Source organism: Diadema antillarum, unplaced genomic scaffold (assembly GCF_040938485.1).
Source record: "Diadema antillarum isolate AM-2024a unplaced genomic scaffold, OU_Dant_1.0 scf00000198, whole genome shotgun sequence".
Lineage (NCBI taxonomy): Eukaryota > Metazoa > Echinodermata > Echinoidea > Diadematoida > Diadematidae > Diadema > Diadema antillarum.
Window position 1 is genome coordinate 562,280 of NW_027271087.1, and position 27,809 is coordinate 590,088.

The following is a 27,809-nucleotide window of genomic DNA, read 5'->3' on the forward strand; positions in this document are numbered from 1 at the left end:
CGTGATGGAGGAATAGTACTGTAAAAGGAGAAGTAATATTTTGATTGAGTAGATAGGGGTGTGTATTGGAAGAGGAGGAGTTGTAGGATTCAGAATGGTAGGAGGATGGGATCATGTGATTATGTCAAGACATTAAAATAGATTCGATGAAGATTTCACCTTTTTCTGAAGCATTTTTCTCTTCAAACACATGTTTTAGTGGACATTTCATATTTCCTATCCCCTGTATAAAAGGGAAAATCAAGAGCTCTAGGTGATACATGTATGTTCACTAGCATATGGCATGTAGGATAATTTGTCCAAAGACGTATAACATATATGAAGTCAATCTCATTTGATATGTTTTCGTGGACATTTCATATTTCCTATCCCCCTGTATAAAAGGGAAAATCAAGAGCTTTAGGTGATACATGTATGATGTTCACTAGCATATGGTAAACTAAAGCAAGGTAGACGGGAATTTTTTATTCAATCCTTCCTGTACTCTGTCATCATTACTAGCATCATCATTGATATTGCCATCATTTGAAACAAAAATTTTATTGCTACTTTAGTATTGAAAAGAAGGTCACAGATACAACTAAGATTACTGGAGTCCACAAGGTTCAGGTAGATTCTCGGGCTACCTGGTGTGTGGTGAAAGAGAAAGTAGAGAAGTTGAAGTAGAAAGGCAGATGCCACATGATCACAGAGCCATCTCCAGGAAAAGGGGGGCCGGGATCTGTTCTCAGCAAACCTGTTCAGATGGTCATGCAACACTTTCATCTCACCGCCACAAAATATCCAAACCAAATCTTTGCCAACTCTGAGCAAGAGTATACTCATATCTCTAGCCAGAAAGTGTGCATGCAGGGGGCCTCTTCCACCTCCCTGGTGCATGTGTGCCATTCCAGATTGTAGTGCCCAAAATGGAGCATATTCATCCTGGGGGGCATTTCATGAAGCATTTTGTGCGACAAATTTGTCAGACATAATTGCTCTCAGCCAATCAGATGCAAGGATTTCAGTAGCTTATAACAGTTTGTCAGAAAAATATCCGACCTAAACGCTTCATGAAATGCCCCCCTGTACTTGGTGTTTTCAGAGGGAGATTTCGCAGTGGCAGCCCTGACTTTAGATTGTGTACATGGTGCGTAAATTTTGGGAGTTGTCGTGGTAATGAGCTTGAACTTCTACACCTCCTTGATTCGGCAATCATTGTCACCCAAACTAGGGCTGTGGTAGAACCTCTAATTTAGGTGAAGGATTGGGATGTCATACACACCTTTGCATCTGGGAAATTTGCAACTCAATTGAGTTATCGCATCATGTATCTGTGAAAGTGCTCGGAGAAAGGCACGACAGCTCAAAGACTAAGATTTGTTGCTTTCCGTTGGTTGATTCCCACGTCACACAGCTCGCTGTGTTGCATTGCGAAAGCTCCCTCATCTCAGTAGTAGTGAGAAGCCTCACTGTCAGGTGATATGGCAATGACAGATTGATTTATTACTGTACCTAGTGGGGTGATGTCACGTTCAGGGGAGTGTGATTTTTCATTCACGTAAGCACGGACCACAGCCTTCCTTAATCAGCTCCACCGAATTTCTTTATGTTTTCATGGTATTAAAGTACTAGTAGTTGCACATTTTGGAATTCTCGTTTCTTTTTTACCCCAATAAACTCAGAATGACATGCTGTAAGCTTTAGTAGTTCTGGTTTTGTTAATTTTCTGGAATTTTGCAGATATTTTGAAGAACAGGGCATTGTTTTATGAAGAGTTAAAATTGATTATAAAGTTGATTTTTATCATAAGCCTGTGGCAGCCTGTGTGTTAAGGAAATTTAAAATCGATTATATCTTTTGATAAAACAGGGCCCTGGTCTCTTTTTATTTCATTCTATGCCAGAAGTGAGTGGTATGCATGTATGATTGGCTCAAAGACTTTCATAAAATCCTTCTTTGACACCATTTTCGACACATCTGCCTCTGATTGAACTGTATTTGTAGTGTTAAAGGGGTGATACAGTATTGGTGAGATGAGAATTGGGCTTTTAACTTTTTGCGAGATACCAAGAAAACACTTATGATATAGTACAGAGCATACCATTTTAAGAGGAATTCAAAGTTTATTTGATGAAAATTGGGTTTGGAATGACTGAATCATCCAAAAACAAAGAAAAACAAAGCGATCGTAATAAAGTGTGGGTCCCACACTTTATTAGAATCGCTCTTTTTTGGATATCTCTGCCATTTCAAAACCAATTTCCATCAAATAAAAGTTGAATTCCTCATAGAATTACATGCTCCTTCATATTTCACAAGAGGTTACTCATTATCTCACCAAAAAATGTTAGAAACCTGAAATTAGGTCTCAACCAAAACTGTACGATCCCTTTAATGTGTAATTCCATTTTGTCTACAAGTTCATGTTTTTGTGTTTTAAAGAGGTCTTTCTTCAGCATTGTTTCGTGTGTTCATGCATGGTCCAAGATAGCATTAAAGCAGTAGGCTGATAAGCATGTGATTCATTTTACCTGTTATGATCCCAAATCCAAGTTGTTTTTGGTTGTTTTCTAAAGCTATACTTTATGACATGGATGTCCCTGTCATTCTGCAAGAAAAGTGAAAATGTGTTGAATTTTCTGTATATTTTCCTTTTATGTTCTTCATATGTGACATCACAAACTTTAGTAGTCGTCTTTCCCCCTCTCTAGGGTATTGCAGGGTAGTTGGAGTACTCTGTCATACATGTATTGGCAGCAGTGAAGTGACACTCATTTCATCATCTATTTTGTTTGAGTGTGTTTTTGTTTTGTTTTTTACACTACACTTCTGTACAGCACTTGAAGTATGGTACTATTCATCAGTATTGGTAATTAGAAAGGAGATATTACATGGTACATGTACATGTTTATGCAGGAAAGGTATAGCATACTCCGTGAGGTGCAGAGGATATAGGGCTCGACTTTCAATAACTGAAATGATATGTGATCTAAACAAAAGCGAACTTGCAAAGTAAAGGAAACCAAACATGTTTTTGCCCTCCATGTTTACTTCTTTTGTTGGTAAACTACATACCAGCATTGCTAGTCTCTTATAGTTTGTGTGAGCTGGTTTCTCTTCTTTTTAAGCTTAGTGACCAGACTTGTATGCAAACCGCTACGTTGCATCATGGTTCATTCAAAGCAAATTAGAGACACCATGTGAAACCTTATGTAGGAATCTTAGGCTTGGTGTTGGAGATGAATGAATACAGAATAAAAACGAACTGTGATTTTACTATGTAAACTCAGCAATACATTGTTGGAGAAGTAGTGTAAAAGCTGTTATTTTTGCATACTGATATTTGTGCAAATGAAGGGGCCACAGACATTTTTGCTAGATGTTCTTTCGTGATTTAACACCTAGCCCGTTGAGACGGGCTGATTTGCTACAACACTCATAGACACCTGCCCAATTATATTGGGAATTGTCCTCAGTGGGTTAAGCTATCGCAAGCCTAGTGCACAAATTCCTGTACGTTCCCAATATTTTTGCATGTTAAGTTTGTAGCCCAACAGTGCAACATTTATGAAAATAAAAACTTTTACAGTATTGCTCCAGAAATGAAGGAATATTTCAAGTCACATGTGAAATTCTTTTGTTCAACTTGATACATACCAGTGATTCTGCACCTTGGCAAATGTTCTCTTTTTATTTTCCTATCAAAAGAATGCTGTTGCTTGTTGAAACAGTCTGCCTGTTTATCTTACTGTATGGCATTGACACTGTTGAATTTTTATTTCTGGAGTCCCTTGGTTGTATCATGACCGCAGATTAATGAAAGAGCAAGTTATATTTCAAATTGTATTATGTCTATCACATGAAATACAGAACTTTCTATGTTATGTTATGTTTGTACTACAGTGCATACTGTGTTGCAGCTTCAGTTCTTGAAAATTGTGTAGGGCAATAGGGATAGAGGCAAGACAAATTACATTGCCAAGATCTTTCAAAGTATATCAGAGGTCACTGAGCACCTACATCTAGTCTTTAGTGGAGACGCAAATTCGCAGTACTACACAGAAAAATATATATGTGCACTTACGTGGGATACATGTATTGGATCATATGTTTATGAAGTTATGTGTGTATGCCTTTATGATCTTTATGATTGTGCCTCTGTATCTGATTGATTAAATTGAATGATTTGTCAGCATCAGAAATGTTGTCAATTGTGACTTTTGTAGACTAGTTTAGTTTTATTGTCAGGGAAAGGAAGATGAATCTTAAAGGCACATGGTCCCAGTAGTGTAGAGGGTGCTTTTGAATGATAGTGCCAATCACCATTAGCACTGATACGAAGATGCTGAAGTTGAGCTGTCATCAAGAGTAAAGCGCGTAGGTGTTGCTAGGAAACGTTCCCTTCGTTGTCTTCTCTGCGCATCACACAGCATGTAGTATTTAAAGTCAGGGTGCGTGCATATGTGCTTCTTAGTATGACATCACAAAAGAAGTTTGCTAAAGCTGCCATCCCCCTCAGTCGAATCATGAGCCGAACTGTGATCAAACCACTGACTACAGTGGATTGGACTTCTTCGGACTCGGGAAATAGGTCACAGTGTAAGTGCTAAAGAGGAGTCGATAGCATAGGTCTCTATAGGAAACTTGAGTCGTACGCCCACGTACGCAGTTGACTAAACCAAGGGGACCATGTGCCTTTAATGGAATGATACTGTGTACCCCCGAGGCGAGTTGTTCGTTGATAGAGTACATTAAGGCAATGTAGACAGGGAGAGTGTGAAAATAGACCCGAAAGCTATGACTATTCAAACAGTACTTGATAACGACAGAAATCAATCAACATTTGAATGTTGGACGGTTCCAGTATAATATCATGAGGTATCCTGAGTCCCAAGACAATATAAAATATTTCTTGTTCATGGCCATGTGATAAAGATGCCATGAAATATGGCTACACTTCACGAGAGAGGGAGATCTTCCTGTATGTTCATTACCCGTGTTACCTGTGAAAGTATGAAAATACATGTAATACAGTTGTAGCAAGTACAGTTGAATATGATAATCTAGCATGACTTCTAAGACAAAGGAGACACCCTGCCAGTATTTCTTCTTTTTCTGGTCAAGTCTGCTTCCTTTATAAAATAACTGAAAATTCTGACAGACTGAGGTAACTCCCCTCCCTCCCTTACGAGTGTTTATTATAGGAAGGGAAACATTATGCAAACATTTAGTGTAAATTGTTGCTTCATATGGGTTTTTTTTTTTGTGTGTGTGTGTGTGCAAGAAGCAAAAAAGCAAAACAAAACTAAACACCAAAAACAAACAAACAAAAAATGTGTGACACATCACAGTCATATGACTGGTCCAAGCATTACAAGGTGCTCATTGGATTCCATGTTAGATTAATTACATACTACATTGTATAACAAACACTATCATGTGATGCATGTGTCGGTCAAGGATGTGGTGAATCTTTGTCTATACTTTTATGCAAACATTGTCAATCGCAGGACAGATACATGTATACTGCCCTCTCCAGCTATCATATAGGAACTACTGGCATACAACAATCTGTGAAGTCAAAATAATCAAATTGTGATACATGTACTTGCACTAAGATGGACAACACATACATGTACACATATCCTTTTGTTGTTGAGTATTGCCTTTCGGGAAACTGCTTTATAGTATGTAGAATTTCACTGGACTCTACGATGTACACTTTTTTTTTTGGTGCTGTAGTCAAATATTTAGCAACAGGGTGACATTGCACGTATTTACCTACATGATTGTATCAAGTACAGTGGTATGTTGTGTGAACCTAAACTGCTCTGTGACTGCCAAAATTGTCAATGTATCGGGCCATTTTATTGATGCTTGGCTACAAATGTCAAATGAAATGTCAAATAAAATGCATGTGTTTGCAGCAAGAGCTTCTACATATACATTCTACAGAATTTGATATAAATTATATATAAATTCTATATTAAATTAAATTACATAAATTTGATATTAATTACATATAAATTCGACAGAATTTGTATTGTTACGAATCTAGTACGTCCCTATCTTTTCCTCAGGCCGGCCATCTTTTCAAGCAATGCTTATAATGGCATCCTTCTGCATAATCGTTTCTTAACTACAATTGTTATTGTAATCACTGCTGCATAGACATGCATATTGTATATCATATCATTACTTTTCTTTCATATCGTTGTTTATGCAAGTCAAACGACTCTGTGTTAAATTTCCATTGTATATTTCCTACATGTTCATGATTATTATGTACATCATATTACATCTTGCATGGAGTACTAGTACACCATGTATGTTAGCTTGTGTATACAGACTCCTTCCCGGAGTCTGTTCGTCTAGCAGTCATTCACTTATCCATTTGTCCAATCATACACAAACACACACACACACACACACACACACACACACACACACACACACACACACACACACACACACACACACACACACACACACACACACACACACACACACACACACACAGAAACACACACAGCATACCAGAGACTCCAACTCTCCCGTTTTCGACGGGAGATCTCCCGCCGAAAACCCAATTTTGCAAAATCTCCCGTTCTCCCGCTTGAGAGTTAATTTCTCCCGCCCTGGCTCTTTGTCTCCCGCTGGAAAGGATTTCTTACTTATTTCTATCGTATGTTGAAAAAAATAAGCCTTAGATAGCATCAGAGAGCATCTAAAACCCTAGGAACTTGGCGCTTTGCACACATCAACTTTGAGTCTCCTGTTTGCTAGGGGTTTCAGGCGGGAGAATCTCCAGATCAGAAGGTGTTTTGGGTTGGAGTCTCTGGCATACATCGGTCATTAGCCCTCATGCGCATAACTACACCTAAACAAAAGACTATCCAACCACTTGAGTTAGCTGAGAAAGAGACGGTACAATCCAGTAGTTACTGCATCTTTTGCGTTTATATTTCATCAGAAATAAAAATATCACTTCGAACTATTTGCTCCGGGTACAAAAAGGAAAGGCTAAGGAGTATTTCTTTATACAAGGTGCCTGGGGAGAAAATACTGGATGATCAACACTGAATACAATCAAAACAGAAAATTTTATATCATTGCATCAAACACTAAAGAGTAACATGTGTTCCGCTCTAGAACACAATACACTCAGAACGGTAAACTCCTAAAAGCTTCCAGTATGGCATAAGGTGTGTGCAACACAATAAGCAAGAAATTGGTTCCACTGCAAATTTGAATATTATATCAGAATACAAACACAACAAACATGACCAAATATTTCATAATAGCAAAAAAAAAAAAAAAATGCATTTAAAAAATGCAATCCCAAAGAGAGCAAATTTACCACATAACACATTATTTTGCACTTTACTTAAAATGAACAGCATCTAGTAAGTGTGAATGTCGGTCAATGACAGTTCAGGTGATTACATTTTTCGCTACTAGACCGTGCTGTCACTTCATTTTTTTTTTCCCACAACAGAAGTAAAAAAAGGATTAGCATTACATTAAGTGGCCTTTGATTTTTTTTATCTTTTTTTAGACGCGATAACCATTTTAAGTCACCAATGCTCTTAGCAATAATAAAATGATTTTTCTCATTTCACATCATGTAGTACATAAATCGATAGTGCCATCTGTATAGTTTGTGGAATTTATTGTGGTTTTAGAGCAGATAAACCAATTCTCTGATGACCCCAAAACATTTTTTTTTTGTAACATATCACTATAAATTCTGAACCTCTGTACCATTATACCCAACATGACCAATTTATAGATGTTCAAGCACCGAAGTCCAAAAATCAGCCGGAAGTCTCAGAATTCCTGGATATCAAATCATCTGATACATACAGTTCTTTGTTCTCTTTTATTGAGTTACCAATCTTGACAACTGGGGAATTAACCCCTCTCCTACTGGCGACCTGGTTGCTATGTTTAATCCCCCTTGGAATCATCACTTCTAGGAGGCTATGGATTAACGTCATCTGTCAGAGCTCAAGTGACTGTAATGAGACATAAAACAATCTGCTACTTTAATAGTTTCAATTTAAGTCCAGTGGACCAGATCGATCAAGTTATCTAATGAACACTGTTTATACCTGGTGTTTCGCTTCACACAAAAAGTCACTGATGCTTGTATGGCACACATCTTTACTTGTACAATATCTCAACGAGGTTCAAGAGATTATAACATTCTCTTCTATAATACATTTACACATTATTGCACTTTTCTTCAACATACATGGCAATGTCTCATTTGTACAAATTATCTTACACTGGAAACATCCTTGCACACAAGTACTATTCAAAGCATGAATGGTGCAATCACACAGGTGGTAAATGAGTACATGTACGTTGTACTCCTCATGAACAAACAATATCTAGTGATTTGCTTACAATTATAGTATGCAAAATACATGTATATCTGGTAACATGACATTTGGTACAGAGGAGATTTGCATTTACATCATCATAGGCTACTGAGTGCTCACTTCCTCAAAAAAGTATTGTATTGTATAGCATGTACAAAGCATTGATTACATGCAAACAAAACATGAACTATTCCCTCATGAATAAATGTGCCTATCTGCAGTACAACTGTGCTCAAAAGAATAACTGTTTTTATATCCCATGAATCTTTTTAAATCAGATAAAAAAACAAGCCATAGTTTATCATACTATTTACTTCTCTGAACTAGCAGCAGTGATAAAATTAGGTACAGTTGAACCTCTCTTATCCGGCCTCCCTTTATCCGGATCTCTCTATTATACAGACGCAATCTCGCCGTGATTTTTTTAAATAATAATTACGGGAGGAAAGGGGGATTCCCAACTCCTTGAGAACTCCTACACAAACACACATGAATTACATGTACTTGATACATTTCTTAATAATTATTTAGGTAAATCATCCCAAGAATTTATAAAAGAAAATGATTTCATTCTTGCAAACACGAACCTCTATTTTGGGGTCTGTTACTGAGTGTAACAATGAAAAGGTTGCAGTATACACATTACTACATGTGGTACTACAATGGGCTACATCAGTACATGTGTATGTACAAAGTGTATATGTACGTGTCTAAAGCATTGAGTCCCCCGTATCCGGTCAAATCCCTTATCCGGATGAGCCCCGGTCCCGACTTGTCCGGATACGAGAGGTTCAACTGTACATACTGCATTTTAGAATGGTTCTCTAGCTGTAAATGATGATGATGATGATGACAATAATAATAATACTAACAACAATAATATCAATAACATTTTAAAATATTATAGTAAATGTTGCACCTGTAACCCAATTAGAATTTTGAAGTACAGCCAGTATTACATAAAAACAAAACTAGATGCTTTTTTGATAGATATTGGGAACTAGAGGTGCAAAGAAAAAGGCAATGCCGGAGCAGGCAAATGATTGTCCTTAACATACTGTGATGTTCCTCATGTAGGCCTACTGTATACTTAGAGATGCAATACATGGCTTGAACATACACAAACACACTTAGAATATTGGGGCTGTGTACTGGGTGGAAGTTAACAATGCACATGTGTGTTCAATTTCATACATGTATCAAATACACAAAATATGATTGACATTCAACAAAAATGTTTGTCCAATGTCAAACCTAGAGGTGCTCACAATCAAATTTCCTCAAACCCTGTAAGAATTCTGGATATTCACCAGAACATTTTACAAACATTTTGCTCTCAATACAGAGTCATTGTCAAGAGAAACCAGCAGGTGATGTGTACCACTTGGCAATGACTTGAAGTTAGAAAATAGTTGTATGAGAAGCATTCTGACTATCCTCTTTCTTAACAAATGATATTTTGTGCAAGCATAAAGACATTGCACACATTATTGCTAAACCCACAGGCAAAAGTCGAATTTAGTTTAATCATAGTTTTACATGTAGCATTCATAATCTGCAGCTGATTTTGTGTACTTTTGTTCAATTCCAGAAAATATTAGGACTTTGTGCAATTTCCTGTTCACCATAGATTTTGGACACACACACACAAAAGTGATATTTCCAAACCAATAAGAGGAATTTCATCCGTTAATGACATGTTGTCATATAAACTCACTTGTCCATTAATTCACTTATTCAAATCATCTTTTGGCAACAACACTCATTGAAGTTCAGATCCATATACGCTTCTGGCATAAACATTGTCATTTCACCAAAGTGGTTTCTCTGTACCGTGGTATCAATTTCCTGATGATACCACTAAACATACGATGATCGATGTCTACATCGTATATTATATACCTCATAAGTGAGATTCGTATCACTGATTGGTCAAAAGTATATCACGTGACAAGGTGTAGTCCCGTCTATCTTGCCTTAGGGTTTTCATGTAAGTGATAGAAAGGCAAAACCCTCGTGATAGAAAGGCAAAACCCTCGTGATAGAAAGGCAAAACCCTCGTGATAGAATTTGTAAACCCTCCGCGACTTTTGTACACATAACAAGTACACTAGACTTCGCGCGCGGTGTCCGCAACCCCTCCACCCAAAGACGTTCACTACGCGCATTGTATAAACGCATGCAAAATCATCGCACAGCAGGCATGTTTCAACTTGGCATGGTGATCGAGCGCTCCTCTGTGATTTGAAGTGAGCTGGATCAAAGATCGTACACTTTGCAATTAGGATTTCTTAGGATCCCGAAGCAGAGACAAATCTCAGCATGTTGGAAATATCAAATTAAAACACGAGCGACGGGAAACTGGATGTATACTGTAATTTACTGCCATGATTTTATGCAGGAGCTCGCCGAAGGCCGTGTGAGTGTACCGTGCGTACTGGGTAGTCTACGAAATGCACGAAAACCATGCAAGCAAGCGCAGGCTGTGGCCTGATTTTTAGGGCTAACGTTTAGGCCTAATTTACAACTACTTCGTATTTGTCTAGCCCTAGATCTTGGTTAAGTCTTAAACGCGGATGAGGTATATAAAACAAATATTAACTGCTCTGTATTCGGATGGTGGAGGAAATTATCACTCCCTCGGTGCTTTTCATACCGACCCTTCCATCACCCCTCGGCTAACGCCTCGGGGTGATAGAAGGATCGGTATGAAAAGCACCTCGGGAATGATAATTTCCACCATCATCCTCATGAGCAGTCAATATTTGTATACTGTACATATGTGAAAATGGGCCCTTGGAATGATTCTAAGTACACTGTGCCTATTTCAGCTTGTGACCATACTGATACTAACACAAGTGCTCAAAGACACATTTTCATTTGGACAGACATGCGTATGGCTATGTAATTCAAGTTAAACCTCAACTCATGTGTACTACATGTAGATACAGTGTATGTTAATACATACTAGAATCCTTCTATTCAACTCAACTTATACATTGTATCATTATACCTGAATCAATAATCTACAATGCATGGCAAACTCAATTGCAAGGTAACATTTAAAGAAACAAATATACAGCATATAAACAAAAATAGAAAATTGAAGTTTTTTTTTAATTCCTTTTTGGACACTATATCATATTTTGAAAAACTATAAAACAGTATAAAATATGGCAAAAATCAAAAGGAAGGTGTTTTTGAGTGTGATCATGCCAACTTTTGAAAGTTTGGCTTCAGAACTAATAATCATTTACCAATATCATATAGTATTTGGGAAAGGATTGGAACTTTGGTTGCATCAGCATCAAGAACAAAAAGCACCAGTTTTGGGTGAGTTGAAAGTTCATTTCATAAGCAGCTTCTTCATGCAATGAGAGGGTAGGTAAAAACAGTCAAAAAAAAAACAGACTGAATTTTAAAGATCTATGCACCTTGTTGTAATAATCTAAAACACATATTTATAATTTGCAAATAATTTCAGCCATCTTGCTTGGTGGCTTGTAAACTTTCATTCTCCCCTGACTGAGTGGTAATGCAAGTTTGGCACTCCATTTGATACATGTATGATATTTTTAATACTAATTACTAAAAGAAAATGTGAATAGCACAAGGGATGTCATGTACTTGGAATGTCCACAAGCAGCAAGATGCCAATTCCCTCTCTCCCTTGCAATTAACAGATGACAGTTGGTTTAGGATTGGTTATCAGACACAAAAGCTGCATTCTGTGCAGTATAGGCTTCAAAATAAGTACCTGCCTTCAAATACTAGAGAGAGTGTGAAGCTTGTTATCTGCATGACAGAATCAAAGAAAGTCAATGATGATCTGGCATTATTTCAGAATTCACATCACTGCCGACTTTTCACATGTGGCTGAGCACCGCGTAAGAATACCTGCACCTTATTGCAATGGAAATACAAATTATGCAAATAATATCAACTCTTTTTGCAATTTGTTTTCTTCAGCTGATCAGCTGGTGCCTGCGATATGAGCAATGTCTAAAACATAGGATCAGAATCCTCCTCCGAGTCCCATCCACTAGATTCAATCGGAGGACCATCCTTGTCGAAATCGACCTCGACTTCGTATTGGAAATCGGGGTCTCCGGGCTTCCTTCTGTTCTTTTCAAACGTCTCGTCCATAATGGCCTTCTTTTCCTTCAGCGCCCGGTCATCGAGCTTGTTGAGGTTCTCGTTGGGGTCGATGCCCATGTCAGCGCCGATCTTGTTGAGGGCGTCGTCGAGGCGCATCCCACCCTGTCGCTCCTGGATGACACGGAGGAGCTTCTCCAGCTGGCGTGGACTGATCTGCTGAATGAGCTCCCGGTGCTTGGGGTTTGAGCTCAGCTCCTCGATGGTGCTCTTGATGTTGGAGTGCTTGTTGAACTTGCGCAGAGGGAGCGAACGCTGCCGCTTCTTGCCAGACCCCTCTTCGATGTAAGTCACGATCAGTGTTGGCGGATCAACCCTGATCCCACACTTCTTTGGCATTAATGCCATTATTGATAGAAAATCTTGGGTTGCGCGTGACTGATCTACAAATCTCCAGATATGCCTTCTGTAGCCAAGTCATCAAAATGAAGACTCTGGCATCTGAAAATAAGCAAGTGAGAAGAAAGTTTTATAACTTTAGCAGTACAATCAAACATTCGGGAGGGGGGGGGGGGGGGGGGGGTCCCGGTGATTATGATATGTACAAAAATGAATATGTACCAATCTTAAGGCAATCTGGACTTGGTGTGGTCCCTCAGATACCAGACCTGGCTAAAACAGTGGCTCAGCTTCAAAGTATATCTAGCAAAGTTACAGATGATAACTTACTGTAAGTGCATAAACTTTATATAATAATGTTATTGCAAATAGAGCTCTCTGAAGCAGCACCTCTACTTAGCTCTTCTTAAGTTGATTTACAACATGATTTAAAATGAAATGCAGATTAAGTTTTGCAAGAAATCATACAACACCCTTCTGAAGTACTTACTTTCTGGTAGAAATTTCTTTTTCCTTTCTTTGTGAGAATCATCTGTGCATAAAACTCCAAGATGACAAACCTTTTCCCACTTTTTTAAACAAGTTTTTCACAGTAAAAAGCCAGACAACAGTTGCATGCAGTATTTGCACACATGATAAAGAAATGGTCTCCACCCTGAACTGTGATATCTTTATAATCATTATTGACATGTAAAACTCAAGTTGAAATTCAAAGATGCTGTCTTGTCTCTGAAGGTGAAAAAAAAGTGTACGTCCCCCAGTAGGATCCAGGATGCCGCAAAAATCCACCGGCTTGGTCTTTACTTCCACCTAGCAAATTTTAATAGAGTTTGTACCTAATTGAATATACATTTTGCATTTGCCATATTTGTAAATACACTCCGTCCGTTGGCCTTTTGATGTCACTGTGTAAGTTAACCCCGGCGCGGGGCGCTGTAACCCGACTCAGTATGGGTTGGGGTCGCTGGTGCGGTTACGTGTATGTGTATCATCCCGGTATAGCTTCCTACAAAAAGCTGCAACAGGGATTACTTTTCAAGTTTCAAGATGCCCCGTTGCACTTCACAACAGCTGGAAGTTCTAGTCTTCTCACAGTTCCTTCAATTCTACATGACATTCTATGTAACATGTTAGTACATAGTCATAGAGCAGCCAGGAGAATTGCAATCACTTAAGTGGGGACACTGTCACTGATCTTTATGTAATGTTTAATGTTAGACTTCTTTAGACAACTCCTAACGTTAGAGTCGAGATCAGTGCAGTGGGGCCGGCCAGTGGGTGGCGGTGCAGCGCAGTGGGGCCCATGACCATGACCATTGCATGCCACTACTACATTTTGATTGTACTCCCTTTTTATGTCCTTGGCCTAGGCTGCCGGCTGGGGACGAATGGTGAGGACAACACACACAATTCACAATTTATGATCTACAGACTGTATGGCCTCATTCATTACACTGCACGAGTGCATACTCAATTGAGCTAAGTAAATTTATTGTGGGACCAGGTTAGCCCGACCAGACGCCGTACGTGCGTAGCACGCACCGCTATTTAGAATTATAATAGGGTCTAGATCTATTCTAATTTCTATACACCGAGCGACTGGGCTGTGCCTGTGCCTGTACGTAGCATCTGCATGTAGCAGCTAGCAGCTCAGCTGTGTAATTTATAGAATTAGAAACTTAATATTTACTAGATTCTAGTTAGGACCAGGTTACGTCAAGTACAACGTATGATTTTCAAAAAGCGGCGTCAGGCTGTCTGGCATATCAAGACTTTTAAGACAGCGTACGCCTCCTTCATTTAAATTGTTATTCATGTCATGTGCAATGTTATTTGCGCAAACTTTCTCCTGACACGATATTGAATATGTGGGGCATGCGATACGCAAGAAAAAAAAAGGCCACTGCACAAGACCTACACACGAGTCATTTTACAAGGGTTTACTGTAACCGATCATATACGATACATTGATATCATAAGAGGTATCCCACCTACCTGGAAATATTTGCAAACACGATGTAGGGGTCTTCGTTGACGAATTTGCTCTGTCTTTATAGGTATTAAAAGATCAGTTTCCATCTATTATGTTGTTCATTCAAGTTGAGTGGGAGACTATGGTACGCCAAGTGATCAACCTACTGCATATTGTGTGGTCAATTACTTAGAATGGGAAATGGTCAAGCGAGACAGAGCGCCATCTGTTGTTACGAATGAAATACTTCAGATGCATAATGTTGACTTGACTGATTATTTTGAATCATGGTACCCTAAACGTTTGAATAATCATATGGCCAAATCAGGAAATGATTATCTAAATACGTGCCACATATCTTAAAACAGCGTTTTCTACAATTTTTCTTCAGAGTGCTTGGATAACACCATCGCATAAAATCCTTCCAAACCAAGATTCTGTCAGTACATTGTATTATCATCTGTCAATCATTGCCAAAGTTCTGATATGAATAATAAAAGACATTATAGAATGCACCTTCCCGAACCCGAGTATAATTTGCATGTTTCTATTTTAGTAATACGATTAACAAAAACATTGCAGGGAAACTAGATAACATTACTTGCAAGGAAAATACGTGTTTTTATTACATAATAGCTTTCATCAATGGACAACAGTTACTGTATACGAGTAGTTGTTCATCACTCCAAAGTTTCATGGATATTTAGACACTTAGACTCCCTACACATATTATGGACATGAATTCATGATACAGTTAGATGACTAAACAATCGATTGATTATACACATGTTTATAATATGGGCGTATGTGTGTCCGTGCGCGTACTGTATACGTGTATGTTGCCTACATTAATTTATTTACACACGTATTTTCACGCTGCACATCATAACTCTCTCACTCCGTAATCACTACGTCTTCAGGTCGAGTATTTCAAATTTATTTTCATGATTTGGTTTTCAAATCAGGTAAATTACATGGAATGCTCGGTACAGCAGACACATTTAACAAGTCGAATTATGAAAAGTTCCTAAATGCACTTTTTTAAGTACTTTTTGCAGACATTTATTTTCGCTCTGTTTTGAACAAGACAGGTTGAGCATAATAATATTACGTGTCATTATAGCGGCATCCTAAGCATATTGTGTCAAAGAAACCTAGTATGCCATAGTACGATCGCACTTCACCCCGTTTCCTTCGACGAATGTTCACACACTCAAAGAACGGATCGAGACAAACTTGTGCACGAGTTGTTTTACGATGAATAACTTTAGAAATATTGTAGGATTACTCACACACCGTGTGGATGTGAATGTATTAATAATCTGAAGACAATTCAGTTCGTACTGAGGTAGAACAACGAGTGTAATACAATTTCTACGAGTCGGTCTGAAGTCAAAATAGAATCTCTTGGAGTCATCGCTATTTTCAGTCGGAAAACGACATCTACACAAAGACCTGCATTAGGAATCAACAAACTGAACTATTAATAGCAAAAGAAGGGTATTATCTGGCCGGTGCGGCATGTCGTTTTTTGCAGTATTTGCAGACTAGCATGAACACTCGAATGAAGTGAGAATGAAAGATTATCAAAGCAACGCCTGGACCGCAGAGTCTACACACTCGACTCGGAAAGGGGATACTCCCCAACGGCGTTACCCCTTTCCCTCAACACAGGAAAAGTGCCATTTCGCTTCTTACAACACTTGCGGATGCATGGCGACAAGCCTACAAGATAAAGTTTCTGATTGACGCATATGACCCAGTGTTGATGGTGGTTTGCATGTTTTATAAGAAGTCCATGTAAACCCCGCGTCTCACACTGATTTTCAGCGCAGGATGATCGAGAAAATAATTTTCTACGTGCGGAGCACACGATGACCCGCTCCTCTGAAGATGCACTGTCCAGAAATCCCGAGTTGTCGTAACCCTCTTGAACTCTTCCCGCAACTACAAGTAATTAAACTGCTGGCGACAAGTAAATGTCAGAGATCTGGCTGCTCTCCGGCTGTGGAAGTAAGTGGATTGCCCCAAATGTGACGTCAATGACATGTATTCCGCCCTTTGCACGAACTTCTGTCCCACAACCGACTGCGACAGAGAGAGAGGGGGTAGCGAGGCAAGGCCCCCTGCCATCGGCTGAATCACCACCGTTCGCAGTCCAAAAATGGATCCGAAATCTGGGAAGTACGCAGCAGCAGCGTTAATCTGGACAGGAATCATGTTATCCGGTAAGTGAGCTCTCCAGAGGAGCACGCTGTCACGATCAAGAAATAGTGAGGGAAAAAAAAATAACGAACTCAGAAAAATAATTTTGAAACCCTTCCCCCTGACACAGGGAGAGGTTCCTTCAAAACATGTTCGCTGCTTCGTATCTTAATGTTGCTATTAGTTACATTGTCGTATTTTATTGACCTTTTCCGCGCGAAGTTTTTGCGGACTGGAAGTTCGCGCTTAATTACTTTGTGGATTTTTCAGCAAGGTAGATGATAAGCATAGGGACGTGGCTGGGGGTAGTCAATCTTGCAGACACGTAAGTACACCGCGGTGATATAGGGGCAAGTAGATTATCACGGTCGGCCATGGGAGCTTGTCGTAGTAATCACTCTTTTCCTCTCGCTTATGGGCAGCTCAAGACGATTTCGAACTCATTTCCCACAGCTGACATTTGGCTGTGGCCTACATTGAATCCATACACCACCTAGCTTTTTAATTGAGAAAGACTCAGTTGTCTACAGGCATGCAGTACATGGTCTTATCACACTCTGATTATCTTTACAGTGTACGTCATGCAAGCGTGGTTTGAATCCGAAGAAATTGTCAGCGTGATTATAATATGCCTCTATATAACTCCCTTTCCGTTGACGACATTTTGTGAATTAAAAAGTATCAAGGGCCTAATTTGTAAAATGATAATAAATTGTTCTGTCATCGGTGCAGTTTCCCTAGTAATATTTTACTAACAATTTATCATACTTGATTTCTCATGGCTGTTATAGAGATAAACTGTCGATATCACGGTAGAACTGATAACCCATTTTCATGAATCATCGCCAGGTTTGGCAAAAAAAAAAAAAAAAAAAGAATTGACATAAGAGAAGGAAAACGTGGGTATATTGCTGTTGGCTTGATTTTTATTTTTCACTCAGTATTATTCTGCGGTATATACGTGTATACTATACTGCACAGTCATTGAGTTCGCTGTAAGGTGGATTCAGTCACGTTTAGCTATCATTTTTTTTTACTTGACTTGTTATAACAAGACATTATTGTCTCATATATGGTTGTATTACATTTTTGGGACGTGTATTTTCCGTGTTTGATAATTATAATCATCATCAGTGCTATACGTGTGCTTATTATCATGATTATAGTCTTAACAAAAGGCAGTCTTTGAAAAATATGAAAAACAATAGATTAGGCAATAAAGATAAGTTAGGATATCTATCCTTGTTAACTTTCTATCAAAAGAAAAGCTCGATGTCAGATCATAAAAGGTGGGCTGTTTTGTGAATTTGCATTTTCTGAGACAGTGTTCCTAATGTTAGGTGATTGTAGTGAGTTGTTGCAACTTGGTAACTGCCACTGCCGGTAAGCTCGTTTATTGATGATCATAAACATTTTATAACATAATTACGTGAAACTTCAAAACTGTGGATGTCTCCAAAGGGTCCCAATATTATGTAATATTTGACTATGTAACATTTCATAAACGAATCTGTCAGATGCTATTATGGTAAGTGGGTCAATTGGAGAGTCTTTATCCTGTCATTGATTAGCGCAAGGTTAGAACGTGGGAGCATATAAGCACGGCGGAATAACAAACTTCACGATTCTCCCATCATGCTGCTATACTGTATTAGGATGCGGAAGATTATACTACACGGGTATACAATATACAGTCGAACCTGTCTATAGCCGCCACCCAAAGGGAGGCGAAAAAGTGGCCGTTGTAGACAGGGCCTTTAGCATGGCTTTTGTCTCTTTTATGTATAGAGGGATTTTTCTTTTCTTTTTAGTGGCCGCATATGGCACATGGCCGCTAAGGCAGGTTTGCTCACCTAAAAGCATAAGAAACTCCCAGTGCACTCTTTTTTGTTGTTGTTTTCATTCCCCGATGGCGTTGTGACCCAATTTCGGTCAGAAATCGACTCGTAATATCACTTGAATGCTGAATAGCACGACTTCTACAAGCAATCATCACGCTATACGCTTAGATCAAAGCAAAATATTCATGCATTTTAGCCACTGCTTTAATGAAATATAATATAGATTCTGTATTTTGGCAGTCTTTGACTCCTCTTCTATGGAAGAAATTATGTTGCAGCTTTGTACAATGCTACCGCTGCGAGACCTAATACATATAATTGTAGCTTGCCTTATATTCTAATTTCTTAGCTGATTGATGCAATGTACCATGATTAAAAATAGAAAACGAAGAAGATTTCGTTCAAGGCGGATGAAATATTGTGAGTTATTTTAGAACTAATCTGGACAGCTATGTCTTCTAATCAGTTCCAAGGCAGCAGAAAAAAAAAAGTTTGCAGAAAACAAAAAAAGCTGACATAATTGAGCCCGTTATGTAACTGTTAAACACTCCTTTCCACAACAACAAAAATACAATCACTATTCTTCCGTGATGTATACTAAAGAGGGGAAATGCTGAGTTATAAAAAAAAGAGGGAAATAGAAAATAGGGCCTTACCAGATCTTGCCCACGACACCCCCTTTGAACTAATTGAATGACTCAATATAATTATTTTCGTTACTTACGTCATTAATCTTGCTTCTTAAAACAATAGATGTCTATTTAAAAAACCAGCATCCTTGGAATCTTTCCGTAAATATATACCATACGTCAATCATTATCAGTGAAAGTTTTATGGGTTGAATGTTACCTTTTTATGTGTGTGACTCTGATGGCAAAAATGTACAGATATACAAATATATATATATATATATATATATATATATATATATGTATATATATATATATATATATATATATATATATCACGCAGTTTTCGTGAACTAGAATCGAAATCATGCTGTTATACTGGGTGCCATCAGCATTGAGATAATGTTTGGAATGATAAAGTGAATATACCCGCTGCTATTGCGAGAAAGAAAGATTGGCCCAAATAGACCTCTATGTCAGTTGTGCGCACAAGTCAAACTGGCAGTGTTGAAATCTTCCAATAAAATGTCACTTTTATTGCAACTAATTGACAAATTGACCTACATCGACGTAAAATGTCGCTTTCCATGAGTATTACGAGATAAGTAGGCCCACCCAAGCATTGCTGATGTTTTGCCAACGTACCAGATTGGCAGTTTTGCAAACAATAGATTAATATTGCATATACGCAAGTAACGTAATAGTCACGGTAAGTTTCCGCGTCATCTTTTTTTTCTTTTCTTTTTTTCAATCGGAAAAACTGATCTGCTGAAAATTATATTAATCACAGAGATATTGGAAGATGATTATTAAAGTATTGTCTCCTAGGAAATGAGAGTTGATTGTAGAATGACCCTCAGACATTGTCTTCTGTCAAAGTTTATCAATCCCCTATCGATTTCGATTCTTCTCCAGACTTTCCCCTGCGAATAAAAACAGTGACAGGAAGAAACCTTCGTTCTTGTATATTACTTAAGATAATATTAATGAGGATGGTATTTATGGTCATCCGACTCATCCAGGTAGCATCTGTCGTGTTGTCACTGGCCTGCGAGAGGGTTCTGCCATTATCATTATTATTAGCGTTGCCAGGTATTACCCATTTATAGGTATGACTAGAGAGGGATGAGGTGGGTAAAAGCATCTTGTCCAAGGACGTACAAGCACTTGGCGGGATTCGAAATCGGCATCTCGGAATTGAAAGTCGAGAGTCTTATCCACTATATGGCACAGTGTCCCATGCACTTTCTCCCACATGACCATGATGAAGCGAAAATTTTCCAATATGTAGTGTTTTGCAATATCATTATTATTATCATGAGGGGTTGTGAGAAACAATTTGAGATGCATACTTTCAACAATTAATCATGTTCCATAACCCTGTTGTACAGCCGACAGTACATGATACAACTTGTAGCTGCAATATATAGCATTTTGCTGCGCTGTCATTTCAAGCGCCAGCGGATCCAAAAACAAAACAAAACAAAATAAAAAAAACAACAGCCACTACAGCAACAAACACACGCACACACACACACACACACACAAGAAATCCAGACTTGACACAAAAAGAGCCAAGCAATGATTTTTGATAAGCTTGTTTCCTCTGAGGACACATTTTGCTTGATGATAGTCTGCACTGTCATTGTCCATTGTATACATATATATTCACAATGTGATTTGTGAAAGGACATCGGTATTTTGAGTCGATGCCATTATACATTCACTCGCATATTATATTCTGTATACAATGTGCTGTCGATTGTGCTAAAATTGTATATTGCGCATTGTTTTGCTCTAGATTCTCACCATTCTAATGTCTTAAATAACCAAAGCCAGACAATATTTCACATTCCCATGGTTCTCATAAATGCATGGATTTCGATTCTTATTGTGAATCGGAGGCTTCAAATTGTTTTGGTTTTTACTATATTTTTTTCATTATTTCGTCGTGTTCTCTTTTGTTGCAATTTATTTCGCCCTTCAAAGATAAAGCTTTATTTCACTGTGGACTTGACATGCCTGCAATAATACTTCATACTCGATCTGAAGCACATTGAGCATTTTTAAATACAAAGACTAGAAACGACAATCAATACAACAAGAGCAACAAGAAGACTGCGTGTATGTTCTTTTGGGGGGTCCTTAAATGCGAATTTATTTCAATTTTAATGTGAAATATATAATATCAACGTCAATGAAAGTTCGTTTATCATGTATGTAGCCTACATTTATATTCCTAACGTGTATCTCTATTATGTGTGTATAACGCTTAACAGAATGCAAATGTATTCTTATAATTTAAATACAAATTTTGTATTAAACTTAAAGCAAATGATGCATTACCTTTTCACAGATAAGTAAAATGTAGGGTTACTCCTGATGGTATTCCCCACAAAAGTGACAAAAATCCCTCCAGCGTTAAGGTGCACCTTAATTTTTCATTAGGTAGCAATTTTTTAATCAATAAACACAATGAAAAGGTAAGGAAAAATAAACGAGTCATCGATTTTATATATGTCAGTATAATAATTTGACAGTAAATTCAGTTGTATTCGTTAGCACAAACCATTCATGAACGCGCTACGAGACAGAGACTTTTACTTATCTACTCAATCTAAAAGAAGAAGATCACACACAAAGTATAACAGTCACGCTTTATCTTTTGATGGATCTCAACGTGAAGACAAGTATATAAACTCCTCTTATAGGGAAGTTTACAGTACATCTTCTTTACTTTGTGTATAATGTGCCTGCATGCACGAATGGTGCACTACATGGACTACGCGCGAGGAGACTTTTAAGTTTAGTGAGACAGGTGTCCGAACGTCTGAGTCACAAACTTGTGCTTGGATACGTTCGTCAACCTTGCCCGTAATTCGGAAGGAGAAGGTGTATTGTCGTCTTGCTACACTTTAAAGGGATGGTATAGTATTGGTTGAGATGAGAATTCAGCTTTTAGCTTTTTGCGAGATAGTTAAAAACCACTGCATGAAATTTTAGAGAGCATACAATCTAAGAGGAATTCAATGTTCATTTGATAAAGATCAGTTTTGAAAAAAAAAACAGACACTGAGATATCCAAAAATAAAGAAAAATAAAGCGATCCTGATAAAAGCCTTTCATTAGGATATCTTTGTTTTGGATATCTAAGCCATTTCAAACCCAATTTTCACCAAGTAAACTTTGACTTCCTCTTGGAATTATAATCATGCTCTTTCATATTCCACAAGCAGTTTCTCATTATCTCCAAAAATCATCATATAAGAAGGTTGGAAACCGGAAGCCCCATCTCAACCGAAACGATACCATCCCTTTAAATGGGAGAACGCCTGCTGTAGCCTCGCTTCCAAACTTTACGCTGCGAAACTGATGCTACATTCTACTACATTGTATTCAACTATACGGAAATCGTTGCGCAATATGCTATAGGACACTTGTTTCCCGGGGAAATAGCCCAAAATAGAAATTATCGCCATGTTCTGACTTCCTGGTATGCAACATAAATTTACCAGAAATGAGTAATATCATGCGCCCATGTGTCTCACCTATTCTTATCTCCTATAGTATATGCCTTTATATCTTGCCATTGACTACATCATACCTATATGCTGCATATCTTACTCGACGGCGTAGCACTAAGAAACGCTATCCAGTAGGGGTAGTGTCCTGATATTTATGATTTTCTCTTTGTTAATGATAAATTTATTACTATTATTTTTCATCATTGTCATTATCATTATTATCATTATTATTATTATTATTATTATTATTATTATTATCATCATTATTATCATATCACCATAATTATCATCATTTTTATCGTTATCATTTTATTATTATCATTATTATCATTGTTATTAATATTATCATTATTATTATTATCATTATCATCATGATCATCGTCATCATCATAGCAGCATAGTATCGTTATAATCATCGGCATCGTTATTGTTGTTGTTGTTATGGCTTTTATCACTATTGCTATTATCATCATTATTTTCAGCATTATTTCCTACCACCTCTTTCTTGATATATTCCATCAGGTGTCTTGCACATGTCCGTTGCCACTCAGTGCTTCAAGTGCGAGTTTTGGCCAAGCAATAGCACCGACCTGTCGTGTTTACACCCGGGTGAGACGTCATCCTCTTCGGCATGGTCTGATGGCATGGAGATCGTGGAGTGTGAACACGCCTGCTTTGTAAGTTGATGAGCGCGCGAAGATTCCACTTCTAATGTGTAATATATAGTAATGTAATTCGTATAATTATGTTTGATGGATGCAACCTATACAAGCATTGCTTCTTTGGTATTCCTCCCCATTTCCAGCATTATTGTATATTCAAAATATTTGAATACAAACTTATGAATTTCGTTTGCAGCACTCTACAATGTTACATGCATGCACACTTATTAAAAAAATCATATTTATGCTTTTGTTAGTGATGGAAAATGAATGAATGAATGAAAATAGTGAACACAAAATGACCACCTTTTGGAGCTCTCTGTTAACTTGCCTTCAAACTTATTTACCATTAAAAAATATGGGGTATACAGTGGTCACGTTTAGATAAGAAGTATTTTAGCGTTTTCTTCACTTTAACTGTCCTTGCGCTGATACTCTTGACTTGTCTTAAAGCAAGGTTTCACTGGTACTTGCTCTATAGCGAGAAACAGATGCTCGACAGTTGGTGTAAAAGGCGAATGCTGACAGGTTGTTGTTAGTCATAGCAGTTTATCGAAAATGACATGGCAGGAGGAAGAAAAGGTGTTTCGTTTCGGAAATGCAGTTGGTCAGTTCTTAGCAATTTCTCGCTGTTGTTCTTTGTTTTCCTTCCCTTCCCATAATAACTTTCCTTCTCTTTTCGCTCCCATTTCGTCCTCTCTTTTCATATGCCCCCACCCTGTTCCTCTCCCTGTTCCTATTCCCTTACCCCATTCTCCCCTACCCCATTCTCCCCTACCCCATTCCGCTACCCCATTCTCCCCAAACCATTCTCCCCTACCCCATTCTCCCCTACCCCATTCCCTCTACCCCATTCCGCTACCCCATTCTCCCCAACCCATTCTCCCCTACACCATCCTCCCCTACCCCATTCCCCGTATCCCATTCTCCCCTACCCCATTCTCCCCCTAACCCATTCTCCCCTAACCCATCCTCCCCTACCCCTTTCTCCCTACCCCATTTTCTCCCTACCCCATTCTCTCCTACCCATTCCACCCCTATCCCATTCCCCGTACCCCATTCTCCCCCTAACCCATTCTCCCTACCCCTCCTCCCCTACCCCTTTCTTCCTGTAACCCCATTTTCTTCCTACGCCATTCTCCCCTACCCCATTCTACTCCTTCCTCATTCTCCCTTACCCATTCCACCCCTACCCAATCCGCCCCTACCCCTTTCTTACCCCAACCCATTCTCCCCCTACCCCATTTTCTCCCTACCCATTCCACCCCTACCCCATTCTCCTCATCCCCATTCTCTCCTACCCCATTCTACCCCTAATCCATTCTCCCCCTTATACCCATTCTCCCTACCCATTCCACCTCTACCCCATTCTCCTCATCCCCATTCTCTCCTCCTACCTCATTCTCCTCTACCTTATTCTCGTCAAACAAAACCAAACAAAGGTTTCAAACTACTCTTCCGGGACTGTCGAGTCCACGAAGATCAGCCGCGGCTGCTACAAGGACGAGTTCTGCCCCGACATGTGCGTCATCGATCCCGTGGTCGGATGGGAGGCCTGCACGCACTGCTGCGACGACGATCTCTGCAACGACGTCGCTCCCGAGGAGACCTTCGAGGATAGCACCTGGTGCTACGACTGCGGCAGCTACGACAGCGACTGCGTCGACCCGTCGCCGGAGAAGACGGTGCGGACGACGTGTGACACGAGGTGCGAGGTCAGTTGGTCACTCGTTGTCGGTCGTGGTGGTGTCCTCATAAATGCATCCATTTGATGGAGGGAATGAACCCAGAGGAGATCACGAAATGTAGCAATGGTTTATCAAAAATCATGAACGGCAGCTGAATTCCTCATAATCATGATAATGGGCAAAAACAAACAGACAAATACTACCAATAAATGTGGAAGACACAATCATACAGCAACAATAATCAATGAAAGTATCGATTCTAGGTCGACAGTTTAGTGGCTCCTTGAGCACAATCTAAGAAATTCAACACCTTTTAGGAGATTTGCGATTTTTTTTTTTTGACACTGTCGGCATGCATGGCACGGTCGGCAATTTTGATTATAACAAACATTCAGTGAATACCAAATGATTTCTCGGTTACGTGATTTGAACAGTTCGTTCCCCCTTTCCCGAGTCCCATTAGGGCCTAATACCTATAGGTTTCAAGAGGGATTTCCTTTTTCATATCTATAAACTAAGATACAGTAGGTGAGTTTGTGAGTACTTACATGTCTTCAACGTGACATAGGAGTTACTTTCCCTGTATTTAAGGGAGAAAAGGTTATTTCCTGTCACTACATGGTGTTTGCGCAAATGACGTTATTGTCACCTGACCGAGACGTTTATTTTGAGGTGCACATGAATGGGACCATGTTTGGTAACGTTTTCTCAAACTGTTGTGATCTTGTTCGATACTTGTGCCGTGTAACTCAGTTTATTTGTTGTAAACTTAGTCATCTTGTCTCCGATGTGACTCACCTTTACTAAACTAATAGACTGAAGTCTGTGTTCATTGTGTTTGATGGGTTAGTCCCTCATGTCATACAGATAATGATCTATGAAGTACATGGGATTTAACAAAAGAATATATTACAAGAATGTTGCTGAACATAGATACTCCGTGTATAGATGGATTACTCGTCAGTCAATTACGTCCTATACGTCTGACTGATGACTGTCGTACGCAGTTGTGTTGTGCGCCCTATATACCCATGGAGGTATTACACCTTCTTGATGTATCTGACGGCGCACTAGGGGCTTTGCAAACAGTGCGTTTAGTGTTTGGCAACGATCAAGTCTTATTTCGAGAAACCATTACCACCCTAGATTCGCTGCTATCAGAAGAAAAAGAAGCTATGACAAGGTACCAACAAAACTATGGACTTGATGCGTTTGTCATTTCTTTAAGTTCGTGTGTGTTTAGATTTGAAAGACTTGTGACCAAGCGTGTTAGTAAATTTAAACATGCTTTTCATCAGTTGATGAAGTGTGTGAGGTTTTTGTGCGCATGTGTGTGTGTTTGTGTATTTGTGTGTGTGTGTGTGTGTGTGTGTGTGTGTGTGCAAGCGCTTTCGCTTACGCTTTGAATTTAGAAAAAAGTCGTTGTCTTCTAAGAAAGGGGAAGTGATTATCTATAGCCAAAAACGAAAACAACAAATCTGAACAAAACAAAACAAAACAAAACAGAACCTTCTGATCTGAAGACATGGGTGCCGGGCACCTTTGAATGTTCCAAAGGTACATGACCCCGTCCCCAAATGCTATTCATCATCATCATCATCATCATCACCATCATCTACAGTTTTGATTTTTCTGTGTTCCGTCGCAGATGAATGTCTACATTTCGGAGCAGACGACAGTCATGCGAGGGTGCGCCCTCAGCGAGGAAGACTGCAACGACTGCGACGACAAGGAGGACTGCACGTTCTGCTGCGAGGGATCGTACTGCAACGACGCTCCGCCCGATGTCATTGCGCGCCAGTCCAATCTGACGCAGGACTGCTACTCGTGCTACTACAGCCCCAACGCCTTTGAGGTGGCAGATAGTGGAGCGTGCGGCACGGATTTCGACCCCAGCGGCGTGGGGGTTGAGCTCGTCCAGTGCTCGGGGATGTGTAAGGTACATTGAATTTTAAAACCATTGTTTTGAATTCCGTAGAGAAGTTTCTTCTTCTTCTTCTTCTTCTTCTTCTTTTTCCTTCTTCTTCTTCTTTTTCTTTCTTTCTTTCTTTCTTCTTCTTCTTCTCCTCCTTCTTCTTCGTCGTCTTCTTTGTATTTGCCATTATTGTTCTTATTCTCCTCATTCTTTTTTTACTTAACCTTCTTCATTGTCATTGCCATATTCACATCATCTTCTTTCACTTTTTTTTTCTTCCTGAATTACATTTCCTCGTCCCATGTATAGAAAGTGGTGTCGGGTTCGTCGATCGAGAGGTCGTGTGTTCATAACTTCAGGGATTGCGAACCAGGCTGCCGGATGTTCGGGTCGTGCACGTACTGCTGCGAAGGAAACTTGTGCAACCGGGTAGGTCGGTCCACAGCGCCGAGTGCACTTCTAGCAACCATGGCCCTTGCTCTGTCATTAACTGCACTGAAGCTAGTATAG

General features: G+C 39.1%; 2 protein-coding genes across 2 annotated transcripts; one reads left to right on the plus strand and one right to left on the minus strand.

The window, feature by feature from the left end:
* Positions 1-11,959: 11,959 nt before the first annotated feature.
* On the minus strand, positions 11,960-14,924 carry LOC139723728 (centrosomal protein of 19 kDa-like). The gene is made up of 2 exons (XM_071634944.1): positions 14,859-14,924; positions 11,960-12,965 (listed from the first exon to the last, which is right to left on the minus strand). The coding sequence occupies exon 2, from the start codon at positions 12,870-12,872 to the stop codon at positions 12,372-12,374; it is 501 nt and encodes a 166-aa protein (XP_071491045.1). The 5' UTR covers positions 12,873-12,965; positions 14,859-14,924; the 3' UTR covers positions 11,960-12,371.
* A 2,075-nt stretch (positions 14,925-16,999) lies between these two features.
* Positions 17,000-27,809, plus strand: LOC139723733 (uncharacterized). The gene is made up of 5 exons (XM_071634949.1): positions 17,000-17,063; positions 23,557-23,711; positions 25,139-25,411; positions 27,033-27,323; positions 27,609-27,809. The coding sequence occupies exons 1-5, from the start codon at positions 17,000-17,002 to the stop codon at positions 27,807-27,809; spliced, it is 984 nt and encodes a 327-aa protein (XP_071491050.1).